General features: G+C 47.9%; 1 protein-coding gene across 2 annotated transcripts in view; it reads right to left on the bottom strand.

The window, feature by feature from the left end:
• Nucleotides 1-2,653: 2,653 nt before the first annotated feature.
• The window catches only part of fbln1 (fibulin 1), a 28,737-nt gene continuing 9,114 nt past the window's right edge, over nucleotides 2,654-22,276 (bottom strand). Inside the window, exons 4-17 of one of the 2 annotated variants that reach the window (XM_079742915.1) lie at nucleotides 21,587-21,731; nucleotides 20,763-20,825; nucleotides 20,569-20,661; nucleotides 20,007-20,144; nucleotides 19,439-19,576; nucleotides 18,535-18,678; nucleotides 17,946-18,071; nucleotides 17,446-17,571; nucleotides 17,204-17,323; nucleotides 16,733-16,864; nucleotides 16,281-16,404; nucleotides 12,276-12,412; nucleotides 11,781-11,921; nucleotides 2,654-3,216 (exon numbers count right to left, since the gene is read on the bottom strand). In XM_079742915.1, the coding sequence (XP_079599041.1) occupies nucleotides 3,077-3,216; nucleotides 11,781-11,921; nucleotides 12,276-12,412; nucleotides 16,281-16,404; nucleotides 16,733-16,864; nucleotides 17,204-17,323; nucleotides 17,446-17,571; nucleotides 17,946-18,071; nucleotides 18,535-18,678; nucleotides 19,439-19,576; nucleotides 20,007-20,144; nucleotides 20,569-20,661; nucleotides 20,763-20,825; nucleotides 21,587-21,731 (1,767 nt within the window). In that variant the 3' untranslated portion in view covers nucleotides 2,654-3,076. Of the gene's footprint in view, nucleotides 3,217-11,780; nucleotides 11,922-12,275; nucleotides 12,413-14,800; nucleotides 15,662-16,280; nucleotides 16,405-16,732; nucleotides 16,865-17,203; nucleotides 17,324-17,445; nucleotides 17,572-17,945; nucleotides 18,072-18,534; nucleotides 18,679-19,438; nucleotides 19,577-20,006; nucleotides 20,145-20,568; nucleotides 20,662-20,762; nucleotides 20,826-21,586; nucleotides 21,732-22,276 lie in introns of those variants that run through there. The other variant, XM_079742916.1, reaches the window with a different exon arrangement.

Raw genomic sequence — 22,276 nt, 5'->3', positions numbered from 1 at the left:
TTCTCGTATCCTTGCTCATTCGACCAAACACCCCCCCTCTGCTTCTGGCCTTTGTGTGCCAGAAAAAGCACCAATCTGCCCCCAACTGGAACTGACGGTCAGTGCAAGCGTTTGGCATGATGACCCCCCCGGCCGACCGAGACCACCAATAACGCTCCTCCCACCGCCACTGTAGTTTGACTAACCCAGCCGCCTCTTCTTAGTCACAACGTGAGCGCGCTCGCTGGGCAAGGGGCTCGAGGGGCCGCCAAGTGTGTGCGAGCTCTCCCTCTTGGCTTCGGAACGGAAAGTCTGGCAGGAGATACTCTGCTCATTTGTCCCCACATGTATGTGGTTTGGTTGAGGGCTGCCAACGGGGGCTAGCTGCCCTACTGTCCAGGCCTTCAGAGCCAGCCAGCAAGAGCCCTCTTGGTTATGGTCTGGACGCTGAAGACCACTGTTTTTGCAGCATCATACCCAGCTGCTTGTGTATTGTGTCGTGAAATGCTCTTGTGAGACGTTTTCTCGCTCGATTGCTCCAACAAAGCCCAGACTGTATTAATCCTAACGGTGAATGAATGTGGCCAAAAGCACCGTACCGGGAGCCTGAAATGTGTTGTTGCCGGTGCCATTAGAGTGTGATTACCATTTGAAGGGTAGAGCTTTAGCATTAGCTGGAGTTCGAGGTATTCTGCACTTCAGGGAAAAAAGGGCTTCCATGCAATGGGTGTATACACATGAACAAGAGATTTTCTGCTGCCTTCCGAAAGGTTTTCAACGTTTCAAAGATAGAAAAGAGAGCAGCAGAAGCAGAAGGCCTGTTCACATTCTTTAGCCTGTGTGCTGGATTAGCTCTTGAAACCTGAATCCGTTCATACTTGGAGGGTGAAGGAAATAGCTCCTCAGCCGTTTGCTATGGGATTATTCGCTAAACTATAGGTTTGTATAATTATGCAGAGCCCTTGTCAGGGATTTGGTAGAAAACGTATGCCATATCAATATCAAATGTATGCTACACATGAGGTTCCAAGGCCCTAGAGTGGATACACACACATACAAATGATAATACATAGATTTCATTAGACACACGCACACACATTATCCTTCCGATGACCACATGAGCACGCATACATACACACACATGATCTTCTACACCACATTACATTAAACACGCGTACACAGGTACACGCAGAAAAACACACAACCATATGTGCACATGCAAACACACCTACACATTTATTATACCAACTCACTACCGAAAAGCTTTTCTTTTGACACACACAAACACACACAAACAGTCTCTCTCTCACACACACACACACACACACACACACACACACACACACACACGCGCGCGCGCGCACGCACACACACACACACACACACATTTATTTTTTCCCCTTTTATGTTGACCACCAGGACGACCCCATTGGCCTTAGCCTCCTCTGAAGTGGGGATAGCCCCCTCGGCAGAGCCCTTAGATGCGTCCCGTGCAGTCAGCTCCTGATAAATGTCCCTCTGCTGCACCGCTGTCTTTGAAGCCCAGCGAGCCACTGGCTGGGGCCATGGGACACTGCTGCGATGATTACAGACCCACCATAGTTAGGGCCGTTACACTGACATCTGCTCTGCCTACCCCAACCCTCACAACACCCTCCCCCTCCCTCTTCACTCGGAGTCGGGAGAAGCAGAGAGAGGTTCTGGTTCACTGGTGAATGTAATTAGGGATGTGGATGCCCGGGTACATGCTTTCGTGTACCCAAGGGGCCGCTCATGCCGACTGCCATTATTGTCCCTTGTTCCATGTCTGAGTCAGCCCTCCCCCTCCCCCCCACCCCCGACACACACACACACACACACACACACACTCACCTCCTCCACCAGAGTTTTCTGGAAACAGCCTCGACCGCCCATCAATCAGACAGACAATAGGATTGAAATGTAATCCGATTGAAGATTTTGCAAAGATTTCTCTGTATTAGAATTCAAACCGTGACCAATCCTGTAATCACGAGTATTATTGAATTGTCTTCAGAATTTTGCTGTGCAATGCATTTCTTTCTGCATTTATTCTATCTATGAATTTATTTTATTAAGCCCTTAAAATGATGCCTCTATCTATTATGTCCAAAATTAGAATAGTACGCATAGTTTGCAATGTATAGATAATAATTTGATCGAAATATCCTCACCCAGCCACAAATTAGTTGGTTACAGCGATTTTACAGTTACTTAAAATTATCAGTAACATTCACTGATACCTTTCTGAAACAATGTACCATTTGTGGTGCAAAATTTATTTAAATAACAGGCAATTAATAATTAATAATCAATAATCTGGATTAGGTACCATGCTTAAGTGTGTACATGTAGACTGGGGACATTGAGGTTCAAACCTAGAACCTTTAATCTGACTGTCGACCAACTTTTGTGGACTCTTTTGGTCTTATGGCAAGTACATCTGGTCCCAGGTAATACCCAAAACAAATATAATTGAAAAGAACATGTTGTATATGTTTAACATGTTTAACTATGTTGTAGAGGGTCATGACCTTACATGTTGTTTTGGTCTAACAAATCTGCATCACTGTCAAATGTGTGGCGTTCAGCGAAAAATAAAATACTGTAAATAAAAATAATGTTTATTTGATAGAAGAATAAAAACAGAGGTGAATGCTACAAAAGTAGGGTTACAATAAATCATCATATCCTTCAAAGTCTTCCCAAAATGCATGGCAGCCACAATCAATGTATATCTGACTCTTCTCTCTACAATGACTTTATATAGCGTATAGGACTCTACAGCTACAGTGCACCAGATGCAATAGGGCACGTCAAAGTGGATTAATCATTAGTGCTCTTTTTTAATATACAACTACAAGCAGCGTGTGGTCTGTCATCACTGAAACGTCGCCCTTCATACGAAATGCCCCCAGCAAAAAAACACTAGTCGTTAAATATGACCAACGTGTGCACGCGCATCAGAGTACCTCACCTAACCCCCTCCCTCGCAGCGGCCTATGTTCTAAGCAAGGCGTCACGTGACAAGGGAGTCTTCTTCAACACACCATGTTGACACGTCGTCCACGGCCGGCGCTCAGAACCAGAACTCGGAGACGGAGACGTGGATGTTGATGACGCTCTGATGGGCAACCCCCTGGGACGTCAGGTTGATCATGGCCAGCTTAAGCACCAGGTTGAGCGGACCGATGATAGGCTTCACCTGCCGGACCACCCCTAGAGGAGAGACACAGACGGATAGTGATTGGTTGGGATGCTAGAAGAGGATCTTGAGTCACCAAAGGGGGCATGATGATTTAAAATTCAGATCAGTGGACGGCTGAATCCCTCTATTGCTATTAATGAGCTAGTTTCCATGGTTGGGCAGGATGGACAATAAAGCCAGAAATCTATTTGAAGACAACTGATGAGTTTCAGGTTCACTGCTCCTCCACCTATCATCATTGGTGGGTAACATCCTACGCTTACCTGATGGACAGCTATATTGCATGGTCATGGTTCAAATGTGGCTGCACAGACGTTGGCAAATTCTGTGCTCAGTTATCATGTTGGCGATGACAGGCCTCCTTGTGACAATCAGGATGAGCACCTTGATACACATCCCATCGACCACTTTATAAATCCCTTTGGCGCCACCGTCAACAACACCCACCCAGGGTGAAGCACACAGTGTTACAGAACGCCAGTGGAATTCATTTGGGTGCGCGTTTTAAGAAAACGTGTGATTGCAAGGCTCAAAAACGTCAGTGTTTATTTACACGGGCTGTCAGCAGCCCCTTTCACTGCGAAGGTCGGCGACGCGTCGGCTCGGGCCTGCTTCGACAGCTGCACCCAGGGTGCATTGGGGCGGCACAAGCCCCACAATGCCCTGCTGTCACTCAACTACTCCCCCGGTCCTTAATTCATGATCAACGTAATGAAGGTTTCTTCATGTCCCCGTGTTTCTGAGTTACACCGACGTCAAAAGAGATGGAGTGAGAGACGGTGTTGTTTGACCCAGCCCTGATTACACCCACCCATAGCGACTCCGCCTCATTTAGTGTGAATAATGAAGTGCGTTGATGCCTTGCCTTAAAACAGGCAAAGCTGTTTGGTTATGACCAATCGCACTGGGCCGTTTACTGTGACTTTTTATTGGACACCGGCATTGTGTAACAGTAGTGGTCCACCCCTCCCCTCACTCTCTTTTATTCCTGAAGAGGGATGAAAAGGAGGGGGGGAGGTTGATGTTTGTGGCATCGACAATGTGGCCTACAAGGGTAAATTAGTCCCATGTGTTGGACAGAAGGGCGCAGACAGAGTCACGCGAGACAGCCATGATGGCACATCTCCAGGAATCCATCTTTAACGAAGGAGGAACAAACTATAGTCGCCTCTCGCTTTTCTTCCTCTCTCCCTCTCTCCCTCTCTCTCTCTCTCTCTTTCCCCTCTCTGGGCTTGTTGTGCCTCTCTGTCACTTTCCATCTCTCCTCCAGTTGGATTACTGTGGGCACACAAAATATTCCAGAAGATTCCAGAAGATTCCCTGGAGATTCGGGCGATAAGCGCCCTGGAAGACTGTGGAATGGGGCCCATGACTACCAGGGTTGCCCTTGTGTGTTGGTGTTATGCATCTCTGTTGCGTAGTGACACAATGAATGAAGGGGAGGCTAGATGAGTGCTTTGTTGTTTCCAAAGCGCCAGTGCCATCCGAGAACAGAAACCCATGCTTGAACCCAATGACAGCAGCCGAAAGGGTAAAAAAGAAAAGAAGTAGCATTTGGGGATTGAGTCTAAATTAAAGATTTGTGTACATAGCACATTGTGGGTGACACACAACGTGGCTTTACCCAGAAACCCACACAGCTAATCAGTTGAGAAGTGCAAATTACCTACATGGAGAGTCAGCATCATCCGTGCGACCGGCTAGCCGTGAAAACTTTAATGGAGTCGATTCAAAGTTAGTTCACATGGGTCGGAGCCGGGCTAAACACGCGACGAAGATGAGTGAGAGCACAGTGGAATATTGTTGTTCGAAGGCATAGTTTGGACAACCGCAGAAGCAAACCAGTTTTGGAGGGCCTGTTTCTGAGTGGCGTTTTTAAATCATAAACCCAAAATCCAAGTAGGCCCCAGAGCCCTGACCATAATCAGGGTCAGAAGAGGTAAATGTCATTCAAAAGGATATTGTAGTATGTGTCAACAGCAAATAAAACAATACTGTCTCATAAATAAGTCAACAATAATAATAATAATACTTCATACCTTCAACCACCAATGATGGATGTAGGGTTTCAGTGGTTCTTCAAAGAATTGCTAGTACTGCTCCTTTTCATTCCTTGTGATGTAGTATTATTGTATAAAGGTGCAATTAGCATTTGAATAAACCACTACCGCTCCATGAATATCACAGTAAATCTTGCAGTAGACCCTCTGGAATCATAAGATGCATCACTGTTCTAGTAGTGACTTGGCAAACAGCACATAATGTGAATCACCCATGAAAGTAGGATATCTGCTCAGATCCTTGGACTTGTTTTACTTGGGTTGTCGGAGAGAAAAGGAAGGATCAAATATGTTTTAAGTATAGAGATATCTTGCATCTCTTTTGGTTAACAGACCTTGATGTTTGTTCAGTCATTGAATTTGACCCCCTTGGAATACACTACGAAATCCCAGCATGATGATTCTATCTTTCCATAGCCTTCCCACCAAAATACTTGGTGTGGTGGGAACTGTGAGGGAGAGACACATGGCTCACAGTGGTGATGGTGGCTAACTGGAACTCCAAGGTGAAACCAGGCCCCTCTCTCAGTCATCTTGGACATCTCAGCGGGGCTTTGAGGCAAAAATGCTGCTGGCGACCACATAACAGGTTGCCTTTGATTGGCCACAATGTAGTCATTACCTGGGATTTACACATACATAAACAAGGCAGAGGTTACCTAAAACCCACAAATACGCTCCCGGTTTTGGTTTCCCCTGCGACTGGGTTGAAAACCAATATCTGTAAGATGCAGAAGTAGTATTGTGAAGACTTGCGGTGCTCCAAATGTGTTGTTTCCATGGCCACTGAGGTGGACACCGCAGGGCACAAGGTGACCCTGCCATCTCTAACCGGCTCGTCAAGAACACAGCTGCAAGATGTCTTCTACTCTGCCACACAATAAAAAAGAACCCTAAATGCACGCTGGTAGTGGAGACATCTGCCACAAAACAAAGTGCAGCGAAATGCCAGGAGGCATTTGTCATCCTCTATGGCTAAGAGGGCCGCAATATTGAAGGGTTGCATGTAAACAGTACAATTTCTTGGTTTTCTGGTTTCTGCAACGCTGCGTAGGAAGTGTAGGGCAAAATCCAAAATGAACGGGTTTAACACCAGAGACAAATGAACAGTGTCCATGGCCTCACCGCAGTGTTGTGTAATGACACGCTGGCTGTGGAGCCATGCAGGCTGACAGCAGTCAAACTCCTGGCTGTCCTGTAGGGCGTCCACATGCAGAATGGTGCTCATGTGTAATATACTGCAGTAGTAGTATAGTGGAATAATACTTTCTGATCAAACAGATACAGTAAGAGTTCTGGGACTAGGCTTACTGCTCACATTCAGGTGAGTTCAGAGTCCATGCAATCATATTTTATATGATGACATCATATTTCATGGTTTAATTAAGATGAATTGCCTGGATAATATATAACTTTATGTCACAAATATAGAGCCCAGAGGTTTTGATATCCCCCACATTTATATTTCATTGGCATATTCTGTTTTTTACCTAAATCTATATTATATTTTATACTTTACTGTGGGCTCTTTTTGACCCTGCAGTGGTAGGCCATCTATAGTTGAATAATACAAAATAAGGTACAACTACTTTGATACAATGGTGACATATTCATTCACTTTTTGGTGCACTCAGGGGAATAGAGAAGAAAAACAGGAGAACGCCCAAATGCAACAGTGAGCACCATTTGTGTTGAGGTGAAGCCATGGCTTGGTTAGAGGAAGTAATGCCACGGCCAACATGAAACAGTGTCTTAAGTCCATGGCTGGCTTAAAGCTTTGCTCCCTTAACAGGCCCCTGGAGGGCCATTTTGTAGTGGCTTTGCTTGTATTAAAAGAGCTTTCTTGTGTTTTAGACTTGGTTTCTACAGCCAGTAAGTGTGCAGAGTACGACCGCTCCAAAAAGACCAACCTGCACACACACACACACACTCACACACACACACACACACACACACACTCTCACTCACACACACACACTCTCACTCACACACACACACACCCACACATACACACACACTCTCACTCACACACACACACACACACACTCTCACTCACACACACACACACACACTCTCACACACACCCACACACACACACACACACACACACACACGCACACACACACACACACACACACACACGCATACACATACTGAAATGCCAGCAGACGGAGGCTTGATATTTTAAAGTAAATTTCAAGCGAGTCCTAGCCAAAGATCTCCCAAATTGACCATGGGTTTTTGCTGGCCGGTGTCGTTGTGACATCACAGAAGTGGCCCAATGGGAATAACTTGCTATTTTCTTGGGACCTTTTTCACTCTGTGGTCGCGGGAGCAGCTGAGAAGACACAACACGCAACATTATCTTCACCGCAACCTTTGCACTGTGTTAGCAGTGACCTTTTCCAGTATAAAGGCCCATAACTAAGGAGCAAAATATAGAAGTCTATATTTGAGATAAAGGGCAGAGAGGACATGGCAATTTGAAATCACGGCAGACTCAGCGATTTTCTGTGTGATTCAGTCGTCTTCTTCGGGATGAGTGGAGGAAAATTGTCTCCCTTTGAGTTCAATTTAATTTGGAAATCAAAATGAGCCGTGAGCCTCCATCCGATGCTTCCAGTCCTGGCTCGGGCCACGAGCCTCTGTTGATTCTCAAGGCCCGGTCATGTCTCGCACCGTAGACTCACATTCCAACCCCTGGTTGTGGGAGCCAGACCCTGCTGACAGCTTGCAGAAGCCTGCATGAAGTCTGGCGCTCCGGGGTCCACTTCCGCCTCCATTCATCCAATCGGTTCACCTTGCCGCCTGGCAGCATAGCGCCAATGACATCACTCATCCCCGTGCAAGAGCTTCTCCTCAATGGCAGAATCTGTTTGTTCTTTTGGACTGCGAATGGAATTTAGCTGCGGAGCCTCAGACTGCTCAGCAATCTGTGCAGGCTCGTTTGAAATGGAAATGATTCATGAAGAGGAGATTTTCATTTTAACACCTGGCTGACATCACACCAAAGGTTGAATAAGAGTAAAAATAGTTCATAGACGTGCAAACCAGGCTTTTTTAGCTACCCTGTTGGCAGAAATTCATATTTGAAATAGCCTCCATGAAGGGAAGTTCCTCAAAAGAGAGGAGGATAAATCACCTGATAATCGGAAATTCCTAGTACGAATCAATCAACTGTACTGTCAGGAGACTGAAGGAAACTGACAGCAAGGTTGATAACTTCTTCACATGAACAGTGTGGGATTCTAAGCAGAGCAGCCTGTTGGATCCCTGTGGGCACAACACCGGTCTGCCGTCACTGATAGGATTCCACACACCAACAAAAAAAGGCCTAACCCATTCAACTTCTCCAATAACTTTACGTTCCCAATGCGCAGAGATGCTCAGAGACACCGGCGTCTTCTGAAAACATTTCTCAAAAAACAACCTTACTCCTAACCAAAAAGGGAGGCAGAAGAAGAAGAAAAATTGTTAGCGAAAGGGCTAGGCTAGGAGGCATGCATTCCAATACTATTTGCCTTTCCAAACACATGTAAGGTGTGTGTCAGGTATGTTTTCTTTGTCAGAGGGATGATATGCTATACTACACACCACCACCATCCCGGGCTTGTTTACATGTGTACCTCATGGGGGTTGTTGGCTGAATGCTGCTATGCTACCAGTGTATGATGGTCTGTCAGTGTGTGTGTGTGTGTGTGTGTGTGTGTGTGTGTGTGTGTGTGTGTGTGTGTGTGTGTGTGTGTGTGTGTGTGTGTGTGCCCCCCCCTCCCCTGGCTGTCTGTGTTTGTTCAGACAGGGCAGGCTGTCAGATGTGTCATCCAAATCAGACAGCGCTGGGAAAAAACGAAACAGTCACGGATGAACGGGGACTTGGAAAAAGGCGTGGTGTTGCTCTTTACAGTGGTGTGTGTGTCTGTGTATGTGTGTGTGTCTGTGTTTGTGGAGTGAAATGCAAAGGGCTGCAAATGTACGTGTTATGTCAAAGTTTGTGTATGTGTGTGTGTGTGTGTGTGTGTGTGTGTGTGTTTGTGTGTATGTATATTTCCACACCAACGTTAAGGGATGATTGAATTCAACTCTACAACCCTCCTTTTTTCCCCACCAATGACAACATTGAACTGTTGTGCGTTTGTGTGAGTGTGTGTGTGCATGCATGCGTGTGCATGTGTGTGTGAGGAAGTTTGAAATATTGAGCCATTTGGTGATCACTCACCAGTCACTAGCCAGTCTACCGCATTGACAAACCACTTCTCAAACTCTCGGTGAACTCTGTGGATGTGCGATCACCTCTGTTGTTTACCCCTGGATGAACATCAAAACCCCCAAAACAGAACCCATAAACCCGTTCATTCATGCGTTCATCAAAGGAGCTGCAACATGAACCGTTTCTCATGTCTGTCCCCCGTTTTAAATGTCTCAACACTGTAGCCAGAGAAGGAGACAGTTGACACGTCAGCCAGCCACACATTTACACACAGACACACAGATACATCCAAACACATACTGTGTACACACACACACACTGCATACACACAAACACATACACACACACACACACACACACACACACCAAAGCTGCGTACACACACACAAAAGAAGCACAAACTTTGTACACACACCCACACAAACGTGGCACGCACACATGCACTGCCTACACAGACGTACACACACGCACGCATTATCGGTGGAGCGAAGCACTGGGACGGTCACTAACTCCCACTAAATCAAATCACCAGGGAGCCTCATCGCGATGGGGAGACCACAGTTCACAGCAGGAGCTGGCTGGACCGGCGACCAGAGCGACGGAACAGTATGCAGCGGCCTCTTAGCCGTCCACCACTCTCCCCGGGTACTGCATCCAATAAGCCCTCAGCCGGGTTCAGGGACAGAAGTGGATCCGCACACAAACAGACCTTGCGTCTTTCCTTTCTTAATGTGGTCGCGTGGCTCAAAGTGCTCTAATGCTGGGCGAGACACTGAGGCCTCGCAGAGACAAATGGAACAATGCACTTCAACCACATGAAGAGGAGTGAGGGAGAGTGGCCAAGAGAGTTCTCCAACATATTCTCTCTCTCTCTCTCTCTCTCTCTCTCTCTCTCTCTCTCTGTCTCTCTCTCTCGGTGGTCTACTTCTTTATCGTTTTTCTTTGTCTTTTCTTTTTCTCTTCACCAAGCCAACGGGCGGGGGCCATAAAAGTGGATTTTTTTTGTTTCTCGAATGCAAATACACACCACACACACACACACACACACACACACACACACACACACACACACACACACAAGTACACACATATTCTTTCACAGTAAAAGCTTAATGCAGAACATCAAACATGTGCTTTCCCACACGTTGCTACAATTTCCTGCTGCACCATAGCTCACCCCTGCAGGAAACCTTACCCATGCGTTACCCAACGGAGACCCAGGAAGAGCCGTGTGACGCTGGTGTGTATGTTTTGTCACTTGGATGATGTTCAGCATACCAAATACATTTATTGGTCTACACGTGGCAAGGAGATGTCTGGTTCTATGAAAGGTACGATGTTTGGTGATGTGCCTGGCGTCTCTCTCTCTCTCTGACACAAGACTGAAGACGCTCCTCGACATCTGCCGACCACAGGACCTCTTGGGATCACATGACCACCAAACCAGGTGGTAAACTGATGATTGTTTATCCGTTGCTCAACCTCATAATGTGAACACATGGTTTCCAGTTCTCTTCCACACACGCCTTTGCGCCTTTCAGAGAGAACCCTGCAGTGGGAGTCAGTCTACCGCTGTGAACATTTAGACTTAAAGGATCATAAAGAACAGTCGGATGGGAGGGATCCTGCCTTCCACATACACAAGGAACAGAAAATGGTTCCTAAACATTTGGAGAAGCAGTGAATGCCCTTTGCTGTTGCCAGGCAATAATTGAGGAAGATCCCTTACAACGGCGTCACAATGCACGTCAGAAAGACTCATGTCAGAAACGTCCTTAGTTGATCTACCCTGGGGTCCTACCTCAAGCCTTATGAATGTGCATCAGAGGATGGCTGTTTTTCGTAAAGCTTTTATTATGACAAGTGTGGTTGTAGAAATCGACCAACAGGATGTTTGATTGATTGTTGTCACCAATGTTGTCTGTCCCACGGGTGTGTGCGTGTGTGTGTGTTCTGTTTATTGGCACAATTAACGTGCCTTATCCTCCCTCAGATTTTTCTCATTCTTCGTTTGTCTACCATTTGTGTTTGTGTGAGGGCCATTTGAATCATCGGTTCGTGTGTGTGTAGGCGCGTGTGTGTCTGTGTGCGCGTGTGTGGGGATTCCGCGGGTGGCAGCTGGAGTACATCCTGGCCGGTTCAGCCTTGGCATTTGTTTTAGCGTTGTGTATCAGTTTATTATGTAACGCTAATGTTGCGTTTCTAAAATATCCCTGGCCGCTGGGCTGAAAGGAGGCCGTCACACGTTGCTGCACAGGGTACCCCTCGTCAGAGAGCACGCACGTAGAAACTGAACGGGCGGTCTCACCGACATAGACGCCGTTTTCGATGCGCTTGATGACGTCAAACGCCTGGTCCGCGTTGCCGGCCTGGATCTCAAACATGACGTCAAAGGTGCCGAACTGGTAAGATGCGTAGGCTGGCACCGTGGTCCTCAGAAACACTATCTCTGTTGGAGGAACGAGAGATATACAGAGGTCCATTCATCATTAGACATACAGTAGAGATGCGAAAGATCACTTACTAACTCCATCCTAATCCCACCTAATCCCATGTATTGCTTTGCCTTAAAGTGTCTGCTACATGACTAGTATTACGGTTGCATTTACGTATTCTTGCTCATTTACCATCGGTTTTCTTGTTTTGCCTCTGTTTTCTTGATCCCTCCCCCCCCGAGCCAAACCCCCACACACAACATACGCACACACACACACACACACACACACACACACACACACAGACACACACACACACACACACACACACCGTATCTCCTGAAGGAGCCACCTCTGAGGAAGCTTACCCTCTGGCTTGGTGAAGTCTCTGAGTGTTGCCATGGAGATGAAGGTGTGGGACACAGAATGGACCGGGTCCATGTTACAGGGCGCGTCGTTGGGCTGACAGGACTTCATGCAGCGGATGGTGCCTGTGGGTACAGTCCTAGCCGACGTGGAGGAACAGACACACAAACACACACACACACACAAACACACACACAACAAAAATGATATTCATGTTTTCAGTGTTTTCAACGGTTCTGTCCACCGTGAGAGAAGTAACTCAACACACTCAGAGACAGATGGAGGGACGATGGGAACCAAATGAAACATCTTTCATTCGGTTGTCCCAGCATCGCATCATCTGCACAGGAGGATTTACGATGCAAGGGAGGTTTATGTGTGGAACTTGACTAGACAGCCTCTCCCCTCCCCTGCTCGCCCCCCCCCCCCCCCCCCTTGGGGAGCACTGTCCTGTTATTTAGGGTTTTGTTTATTTCACACACTAATCAGTGACAGGTGGATGGGGAATGAGGGACCCCCCAACCAGCTGCCTTCAGGGGCCCCCACAGGTGGCTGAAAGCAACCAGAATATTTGACTGTGCTTTACCTTTTTATTAGACTGACCTGAGAGAGAGAGAGAGAGAGAGAGAGAGAGAGAGAGAGAGAGAGAGAGAGAGAGAGAGAGAGAGAGAGAGAGAGAGAGAGAGACATGGAGAGAGAGAGAGAGACATGGAGAGAGAGAGAGAGAGCAAGAGAGAGACATGGAGAGAGAGAGGCTTGAGACCATTTGCATCACGGTGGGATGCAAGTTTATCGTTTAACTCGCCAAGTTAACTCTGGATCACGCCAGGCCCTTTGATCCTGAAGAGGGAAACTCACCACAATGGAAGGCCCCCATTCCGCTGTCCAAGAAGTCAAATCCAAACCCCCGTCTTCCCCAAACGGAGGCAAATCAGTGTATAGAGTTATATTGGGTTGTAATAACAGCCTGCTTGCCATGTATAGGTCCAGTTAATGTGCAAGGCGGACATACAGCCGCACGGTGACTCACAAGCTGTAGATCTCTCTGTCTCCCTGGGGGATGTACGGGCCCCGCGGACGACTGGTGTAGAGTGAGAGAGAGAGAGAGAGAGAGAGAGAGAGAGAGAGAGAGAGAGAGAGAGAGAAGCCCCTGACAGAGTCAAGTCAAGCCACCGCTGGGTAGGGGCTTGTAATTAGCAATTAGCGGGTGGGTCCAAGTTGTGCTTTGGCCTGGGCCAAAGCCACAGAATGTTCTCCCCATGTATAATACCTCGGCCCGGGCTGAAGAGAAGGGCTTAGCGGCGCGGACTGGAGCCCCGTTGGGCAACAAAGTCAATTTATAGGAAGATGATGATGACCCAGGCTGAACTGCCGCCTCCACACACACACACACACACACACACACACACACCAGATGGGCACTTCAAAGCCGGCGGAGCAAGTGAAGTGTGCGCAAGTGTGTGTTCTTTGCCCCTCAGAAGACAGACACACACTGTGTTTTTGTGTGTGTTTGTGTGCGTATGCATTGGTTTTCTCTCAACATGCTTATGTGCATACGATAATATACTATATTTAGAAGTCAGTGTGTGTGTGTGTGTGTGTGTGTCTTTGTGGCTCAGTCGGCCCATAGAGCCCCAGTTCAGGAGAAAATCCCCAATAGTTTCAGACAGAAAAGAAAAACAGACGTTTTGGATGAAGTCCTCTCTGGTCAAGCACAGGGCTCCTACTCTTTTCTTTTTGCGTTGTAGTAATTATTATTTATAGTCGGCACATTGATAACGCCCCAACACAAACACTGCAGGGCATCATTCATTCTGCAGTGGCGGTGATGTTGCTCCACCACAAATTGTTCAGACCACCGGCCAGAGCCCACGGCTTCATAACTCAATGTCAGAGGGGAGGAAAAAGCCTCCTGCACGCCACCACGTTCTTATTTTAAAGATATCCCCACGAGGGACGAGTGCATCTCCTCTGGCCTGACAGCTCTTAAAACCGGCGAGGTACTCGTGAGGACATCTGAATATACAGTTATTCTAAGCCGCAGCGCCCGTGAATGGAAGCAGCCACGGAGCATGCCAGAGTATTTAAATAGTCTATACTCTGGCCCGCTGGGGAAGTTCCCCCCTATTTTTGCTGTTTTGTTTTGTTCTCTTCTCCCGCTGTGCCCCATCACTTGTCACTTAATCTGCTCGCTTTGGATATCCGTCTGTTCCGGGTTTGAAAAGAAATAAGTGTTTTCAAATGATCGAGCCTGAATTATAATGGGACGGAGGTTCAGTGCATTGGAAAAAGAAACCTGCTGGATTAAAATCTATGTGCGGCGCAAACCATCATCGGGAAGTGGGATTTATGGAGTAACTAGAACTCGATACTTGAAGTCACCGCTTGATTTTTCAGACTTCCGTTGTTTAAGAATTGGATGCACAACAGGCCATTTTTCCTCCACTGAAGAACCAGAAGTACGTAGAACACATGGTATTACTATTTCGGTTTTAATAGAAAAAAACAGTATGAACTGTATCATATTGTAAAACAAGGTGGTATCGTGCAGTGATCAGCTAATTACAGTCAGTGTTTTGGCAGGTTTGGATCACTCCTAATTAATGACTAATTAATACCCTGACCTAGAGCGCCACCTAGCGGCCCACAAGATTCCCCATCTCCAAAAAAATACATTCAGGTGAGGTGGTCCCATGCATAGTGCTCAAAAACAGTCGCCACTACAATTTAAAATCAACTGCAAGATACTGAATGGGAGTCTGACACTCCGAACCCTAACTAGATAACGTAGTGGTCTTACAAAGGATGGTTCGTAGTCCACAGAGTTTTCTCGTCTGCACGTGCCACCACCCTACCAAAAGTCCAAAACAGCCAGCGGGCTGATACAACCAATAAGGGACCGCCCCACCCCAGGAGACACGCCCAGAAGGCGTAACCGACAGCGACGGCGAAGGTTGGCCTCCTCCCATTCCCTAACCCCCCAACCCCCGACCCAGTGGGGGGCGTCTACTCCAGAAGGGGGTTGTAAGGCACCCTGGGTTCCTCCTGAGAGACAAACACCATCACCCTGGCCAGGTAGGTGCTCAGGTGACCGTAGCGTTGGAGGCGGAGCTCCAGCGCCACCTCAAAGTCCTGCGCGGCGGCGAATGGCCGCGCCACCGCCATCACGCCACCGTTGGCCGCGCGCTCCGTCCGGAAGTAGCCGTCGTCGTTGCCGGTGACGATGGCGATGTTGACGACGTCGCCGGGCGCCGTGTGCGAGGGGCCCATGCGGAAGACGTTGGTGTTCACGGGGATGTTGGTGGGAAAGGTGAGGTAGTAGTAGGTGATTCTCACGGGCGTGGCCAGGCACTCGCTAGAGTCATTGCAAAGCAAGCGCTCGCATCGGCTGCAACGAGAGACGGGGGGGGGGGGGGAAGGACAAAGAATGGGACAGACAAGGGACAAGAAAAAAACAAACAAGCAGGGAGAGAGAAAGAGAGAGAGAGAGAGAGAGAGATTGTGGGTAAGTTCCATTGGGCGTGCATGGCATGCAAGTGCAGAGAGAAACATCATACAGAGGTAGCCTGGTGGTACGGGCACATTGTCACGCTGCCCCCTGTGGGACCATGCAGGACGTGCACTCTGACTGCTGCTAACTGCTACGAGGGCTCAGCCGCAGCCCGTGGTCAGGCAGGGTTTGTGCTCATTAAAGCGGAGACATGTGCATTTTGTTATTCAGTTTACTGCGCGCAACATGCCAGGAGCAGAGTCCTTAGGGAAGTGGTTGAGGATAGCCAACAAGAGTATGCAGAGCTATACTGCGTGTGTACTTCAAAAGTTCAATGGACCTAAAACAGTAGACCCTGAAATTGCGTGGTGCTTTGAGATCTTCGTCAGGGGATCTCTGCTGTTGTGCGGCGCATGCGTGCATGTGTCTGTGTCTGCACAACATCGATTGGGGATGTGTGAGTCTCCGTGTATTTCAAACCGTTGGTAGGTGGATCAGAGATTTGGGTGCTACTTACGTCTCTCCTATCCGACGGTAGTTTCTGGGGCAGTCGAAGGACAGGCATCGGAAGTCTCCCTGCACGTTGAAGCAGCTCTGGTTCTCGGTGCACGTGTGCATCCCCGTCACGCACTCGTCGACGTCTGGTTACGAAGAAAAAAAGCGGCAATGTAAAATGAATGGGGAAAATATGAGAGCAAACGTACAGTGCATTCAGAAAGTGTTCAGGCTCATTCTCTGTTGCCACACGTTCCTATGTAATGTTATTCCATTAGACACAGTATCACATCATGACGTATCAATCAATAGAAATAAACTGTTAATTGCCATCTTATAAGAAAAAAAAAAAAGTCACCATCACATTTTTAAGTATTAACACTTCAATCCGCAACAATGGATAAAATAGTGCTATTGCTAGCCACATGAATATTCTAGGTTTGGGAGTTCTCAAACTCCCAGAATCCTTTTCACCTTGGCAGCTGCGTCCGTTGGCTGCGAGGGTGTAGCCCTTGACGGGGCACGAGCAGTGGAAGCTCCCGCCGGTGTTGTGGCATCGGAAGGCACAGATGTGGCCCCCGGTGGGCAGGGCACACTCGTCAATATCTGAGGAGATCAGAGGCGAACGTGAACACACGCCATCTGGTGGAGGCTTTTTGTATCGTCGACTGCCTTATGCTCTCATTCCCTTGACCCCCCTGTTTCGGTCTAATCTTATCGAACGATCTAGGCGAGACGGGACCAAGCGCCGCAGAGCAGCGTGCTGGTGTGGTGGAAGGGGTGTTTTGGACCAACCGATAGGTATTGGGTTAAATTCCAAATGCCCACGACACCCTTACCTGTAAGCATCCTTGGTCGGCAACACCACCTCCTGCCTCTAATAAGATGCAAGCAAACTCAAGTCCAGCCAGTCAAGCCCGCCTCAGACGGTGGCATTCCCTTTACCTTCACACGTCAAGCCGTCCACGTCGCTCAGCTGGTAACCACGGCGACAGTAGCACTGGTAGGAGCCATAGACGTTGGCGCACTCTTGGCTGCATGGGTTGTCCTCGCACTCGTTCAAATCTACCCGGAGGGGGGAATCACGAAAGTCGCTCAACTGACGTCAACAGGTCATGCATCTTCATCTCTTTGCACATATATACTTTATGTATCGGAGCGCTACGTAGACCAAACGACGGCCGTACCGTTACAATTCCTCCCATCCAAGGAGAGCTTGAAGCCTGTGGTGCAGGTGCAGGTGTAGGAGCCCTTGTTGTTGACACACTTATGAGCACAAAGGCGTCCGGGGTAGTGCATGCATTCGTTGACGTCTACCAACCGGGAGGCAACAGAAAAAAAGGCTTGAACACAGTAACATAACACTGAGAACAATTTAATTTAACATCGTTCCCTTTTTTACCATTAGGTGTGAGGGTGAGTATCAACTGTTGACATCACAAGTGGGAGTGGTCACCCAAATGTATGATGGATAGATTGACCACTCCCTGGTGGACAGAACCACGTGGCAGGCAGGAGTAGGATCGACCCATACCTAATATGGGTGGAAACCCCCCACTTGCGATGTCACCAGTGGTTGGACTTTGAAATGGAAAATTGTAACCTCACACCTGGCGTCCTTGTAAAAAAAAAAGACTACACACAAAACTGAGAGGTTGGGGGATTCAGTCCCAAATAACGTCCTTACCTTCGCACACGCGGTTTATGCTGTTGAAGTTGTAGCCGGCCGCACACTCACAGCGGAAGGAGCCCATCATGTTGAAGCAGCCGTGGCCCGAACACGCCCCGTCCGGCCCCTTGCACTCATCGATGTCTGCCAAAGGGTGCGCCGGTCAATTCAATGGCGGTCGATTTGCCAAAAAGAGATTGCTACTTGACTAAACAGTGCATTCCCATTGTCAAGTCAAGTCATGTTTAGAGCCCTTTAAAACAACAGTTGACCAAAGTGCTGTACAAATCAACTATCTAGTTATAAACACACAAATAACTGAAAAGACTATTTAAAGCACAAAAAAGGACACGGACAATAATAAAACTTATATGGAGTTAAATGCACGAGAAAAGAAAACGTTTTTCGGAGGGATTGGAAACTGGGTACTGGAAGTGCTAGCATAACATGAAGTGGGAGTTCGTTCCACAATCTGGGGCCGATGACTGAATAAGCCCGATCAACGCTATCAGAGACTGACAACACACCATCCCTTACTGTGTCCTCGCACACCGTGTAGGTGGTGATTAAGACATGGGTTCTTAGTAAAGCAAGCCTCTGGCCGTACCCACGCAGCGCGTGCCCTCCACGTTCAGGTGGTAGCCCCGGCCGCAGTTGACCGAGATCCTCTGGCAGGTGTAGGAGCCCCGGTTGTTGATGCAGACCTGGCCCGGATGGCAGGGTCCAGTCTGGGCCAGGCACTCGTTGATGTCTGCGGGACGCACGGCATGGGTCATGTGATGAGGGGGCAGTGGAAGCGTGTTATGGACACAAGAAGTCGTGCCTGAATGCACAGCTTTATGGGGGAGGGTAGTGGTCAGGGAAAGGCTGGGGTGATCTGCTCCCCGCTTGAAAGGTACTGGGGTTGATTTCCCCCCCCCCCCCCCCCCCCCCCACCCCGATTCCAGAAGTCTAACTGTGGTTCAATGCCTCCAGTAAGGCATTGAGGGAGATGCCAAACCTCTGCTCGCACCGCGTAATGATGTGCATCTTTATTCACTGTAAGTCGCTTTGGATAAAAGTGTCTCAATTGTAAATAGCTTGTGTGCTCTGGAATGAGTTTATTTCCTTTCCAAGTAAGGAAATCGTGCAGCCCTGTAAAGCAATAATAAAGCACGCGAGTCTGGGGAAGAAATAAAAAATGACTATAAAAGTCAAACATTTAGAAAGAACCATTAAATTCAACGAAGAGTTTAACTTGAATGTTAAATGTTAACTTTGGCCATTGTTACTTGAACCACTAAACTCAACAATAAACATAATTAGTACATTGTACGTACTTAAGTTGTGAGTAGGAAAACAAAGGAATTGTAAACATTCACAAATACAACAATAAGCGTTTTATAAAAACCTTCTGGAACTTTCTGTTTGCTGTTTTACCAAAGTATGTGGTTATGTCGAGGTTCTGTCTGTTTGCGTGTACGTGTGGGTGTGCAGGCCTGCACTTGTGTGTATGTGTGTGTGTGCGTTACCTATGCAGTTGCCCAGGGCATCCTGAATATAGCCGGCGCCACACTTGACTGTAGGGTGACAGCGGAATGAGCCCTGGGTATTCTGACACTCAAAGTCCGGGACACAGTTGTGGGTGCCCGTTTCACACTCGTCAATGTCTGGGGGAGGAAACACATGGGAGTAATTGGTTGGACATTCCTGGAGATGCCACTGATGCATTGTGGGAGACAGTGTCTTTACAGATGAACAGAATGACATGTCAGACGTTGCAATCGCTTCCATCAATGAGAAAAGCCCCAAGCTCTTGTGATATTTTCACAGTTCCTCTCTTCTTTCCCCAGATTGAACTACTGTGCTTTATGCCTGTCCATTATGGCACCCATTTCACCCATAACCATCCCTGGAAGGAGGGATTATTTTTCCTGCATTCTTTCTCAAGGTGTCTTCCTCCTTAAAAATTAAGGGAGCTTTTCATTGCACTGTGGTGGGATACGTTTAATAATGTGTCATAAAATGCTGCTTGTGAAGCCCTTTGGCAGTGTTGTAATGTGTTGCAGTGTTCCGACACTAGAGGGCGACATCACAGACCTTTGCAGTTGTTGCTGTCTGTGAGCTCATAGCCGGTCCCACAGCTGACCTCTCTCTGGCAGCGGAAGGAGCCCGCCGTGTTGATGCAACGCTCACCCAGACGGCAGTTACTGGCCCCCAGCAAGCACTCGTTAATGTCTAGGAGGGAGTGGAGAGGAGAGGAGAAGGGGGGGAGGGGAGAGGAGAAGAGAGGAGAGGAGAAGAGAGGATAGGAGAGGAGAGGAGAGAAGAGGAGAGGAGAGGAGAGAAGAGGAGAGGAGGGGAGAGGCAAAGAAGGGAGGAGGAGAGGAGAAGAGAGGAAAGGAGAGGAGAGGAGAGGATAGGAAAGGTGAGGAGAGAAAGGAGAGGAGAGAAAAGAGAGAAGAAAGGAGTGGCGAAGAAAGGAGAGGAGAGGAGAACATCATTGAGATATTCATCATTAAATGCTTGTCTCGTGAGGATCTAACAGAAGAACAAGGTTCCTCAGGCTGTTCTAGACCCCAGTTTGTTTGGCTTTTCCTTTGCAAAAAATCGTCACAAGCTAAAAACCGTTGCGTAATAAAAGCCCCAAAAGACCACATACCGTCACAGTTTTTTGCATCAGGTCTGAGTTTGAAGCCTTTGAAACAGGAACAGGTTCCGTTGCCCACACACAGATGCGCACATTTCCCATTACCTGCGCACCGAAACAAACCCCAAAACAAGGTTTATCATATATGCCCAATATAAAAGCTTTGTACAGAATCACAATATCTATTGGTGGGTATTGTATCTTACCTTTGCAAGGGTCAGTCAGCATCAGAACCTCTGCGTCATTGCTTGTTTCATTATTCAATCCGTCTGTTCAAACAGTGGAGAAAAACGAAAAACATATGCTTACGAATGTGCTGCAAAAACGAATTCGACAGGAAGGAAAGTTCCAGACCTCTGCATCGGCAGTCTCTTAATCACCCACACCTGTCCCTCATTAGCGCTCTAATTACATCCGTTGTAACGCTGGTCATACCCCCCCCCCCCCCTTAGTCTCAGTTCACCTCAGGCGGTGGCTGTCTCCTACTTTCTACCCTTTCGTTTAAGTCATGTTTCGTATCCCTGTCAGGTTCACCAATCAACACCACTGCTGCCTCGGGGCCACAGGACCCTGCACCTACCGAGCTTGACGTTGCGGGAGGCAGAATGCCCTAACCCTGTGGATGACGAGAATGTATTTAATGCGTCATGATAGACAGGATCCTGCAGAGGGCGATGTGGTCTCAGTTGTGTCAATGTTTTTATTGGCTGTTGAAATGATGATGATGATCATCATCCCAACGTGACCCCTCTCAAACGGTCTCATAACTTTATCTTTTAAGTGTTTTTTTAAAGATTTATTTTTTGCATTTTTAAGCTTTTTTTTTATTATAGAGTGAGACAGAGAGGAAGGTATGGGAGATAAAGGGGAGGACATGCTGCAATTGTCCATGGGCAGGATTCGAACCCGGGTCGCTGCGCTCAGGACCTATATGGTACACGCTGTAACCCAGTGTGTCAGTTAAAAAAAGTTTAAAAGTTTAAAAAAAAAGAACAAAATGAAGTAGAAATGGCAGGGGACCCTGTGGTACCTCCCAGGGTGTCGTTGAGCGAGGCTCCGTCCAGGCAGCATGCCCGGGACACCAGGCCACACTGGTAGCTCAGCGCCAGGCTGTGGTCGCAGGGCAGGTCGTGCTCCTGAGCGGCCTTCCCTAGCAGACAGCACTCACAGCACGTCTGCAGAACACAACACAGGTTATTAGTGATTAACAGAGGAGGCATCCACCCATGATCGCACCACAGCACAAGGACCTAGGGGATGGATATGGGCAGAATAGAGAGAGTGTCTCTCTTCCTCTTCCTGTTTTCTTCATGCAGGTTAGGTCCTGCCTTGGTATAGCAGGAAATAGCACAACATAGGATGGCATAACACAACATAGCACAACATCACACAATATAGCATGACAAAGCCCAACATAACGGAAATATTTGCATTATCAATGCAGCGCAGTGGTCATACATAGAAGGTCATGAAGACAGACAGACAGACAGACAGAGGGACGACAGACGGATTGACGGACATGCAGATGGCCAAACAGACAGATAGACAGACAGAAATGCAGACGGACCGACAGACTTTCGGAGAGACGGACAGACAGACATGCAGATGGCCAATCATACAGACATGCAGATGGCAAAACGTTAGACAGAGAGATAGCCAGCAAGCCAGATGGAGGGACAGATAGACAGACAGTGTCCACGATCAAGGCTGGACAACAGAC

The sequence above is a fragment of the Pollachius pollachius genome, assembly GCF_949987615.1.
Source record: "Pollachius pollachius genome assembly, chromosome: 9".
In the NCBI taxonomy this organism is placed as follows: Eukaryota; Metazoa; Chordata; class Actinopteri; order Gadiformes; family Gadidae; genus Pollachius; species Pollachius pollachius.
This window is presented reverse-complemented; position numbering and strand designations above follow the sequence as displayed.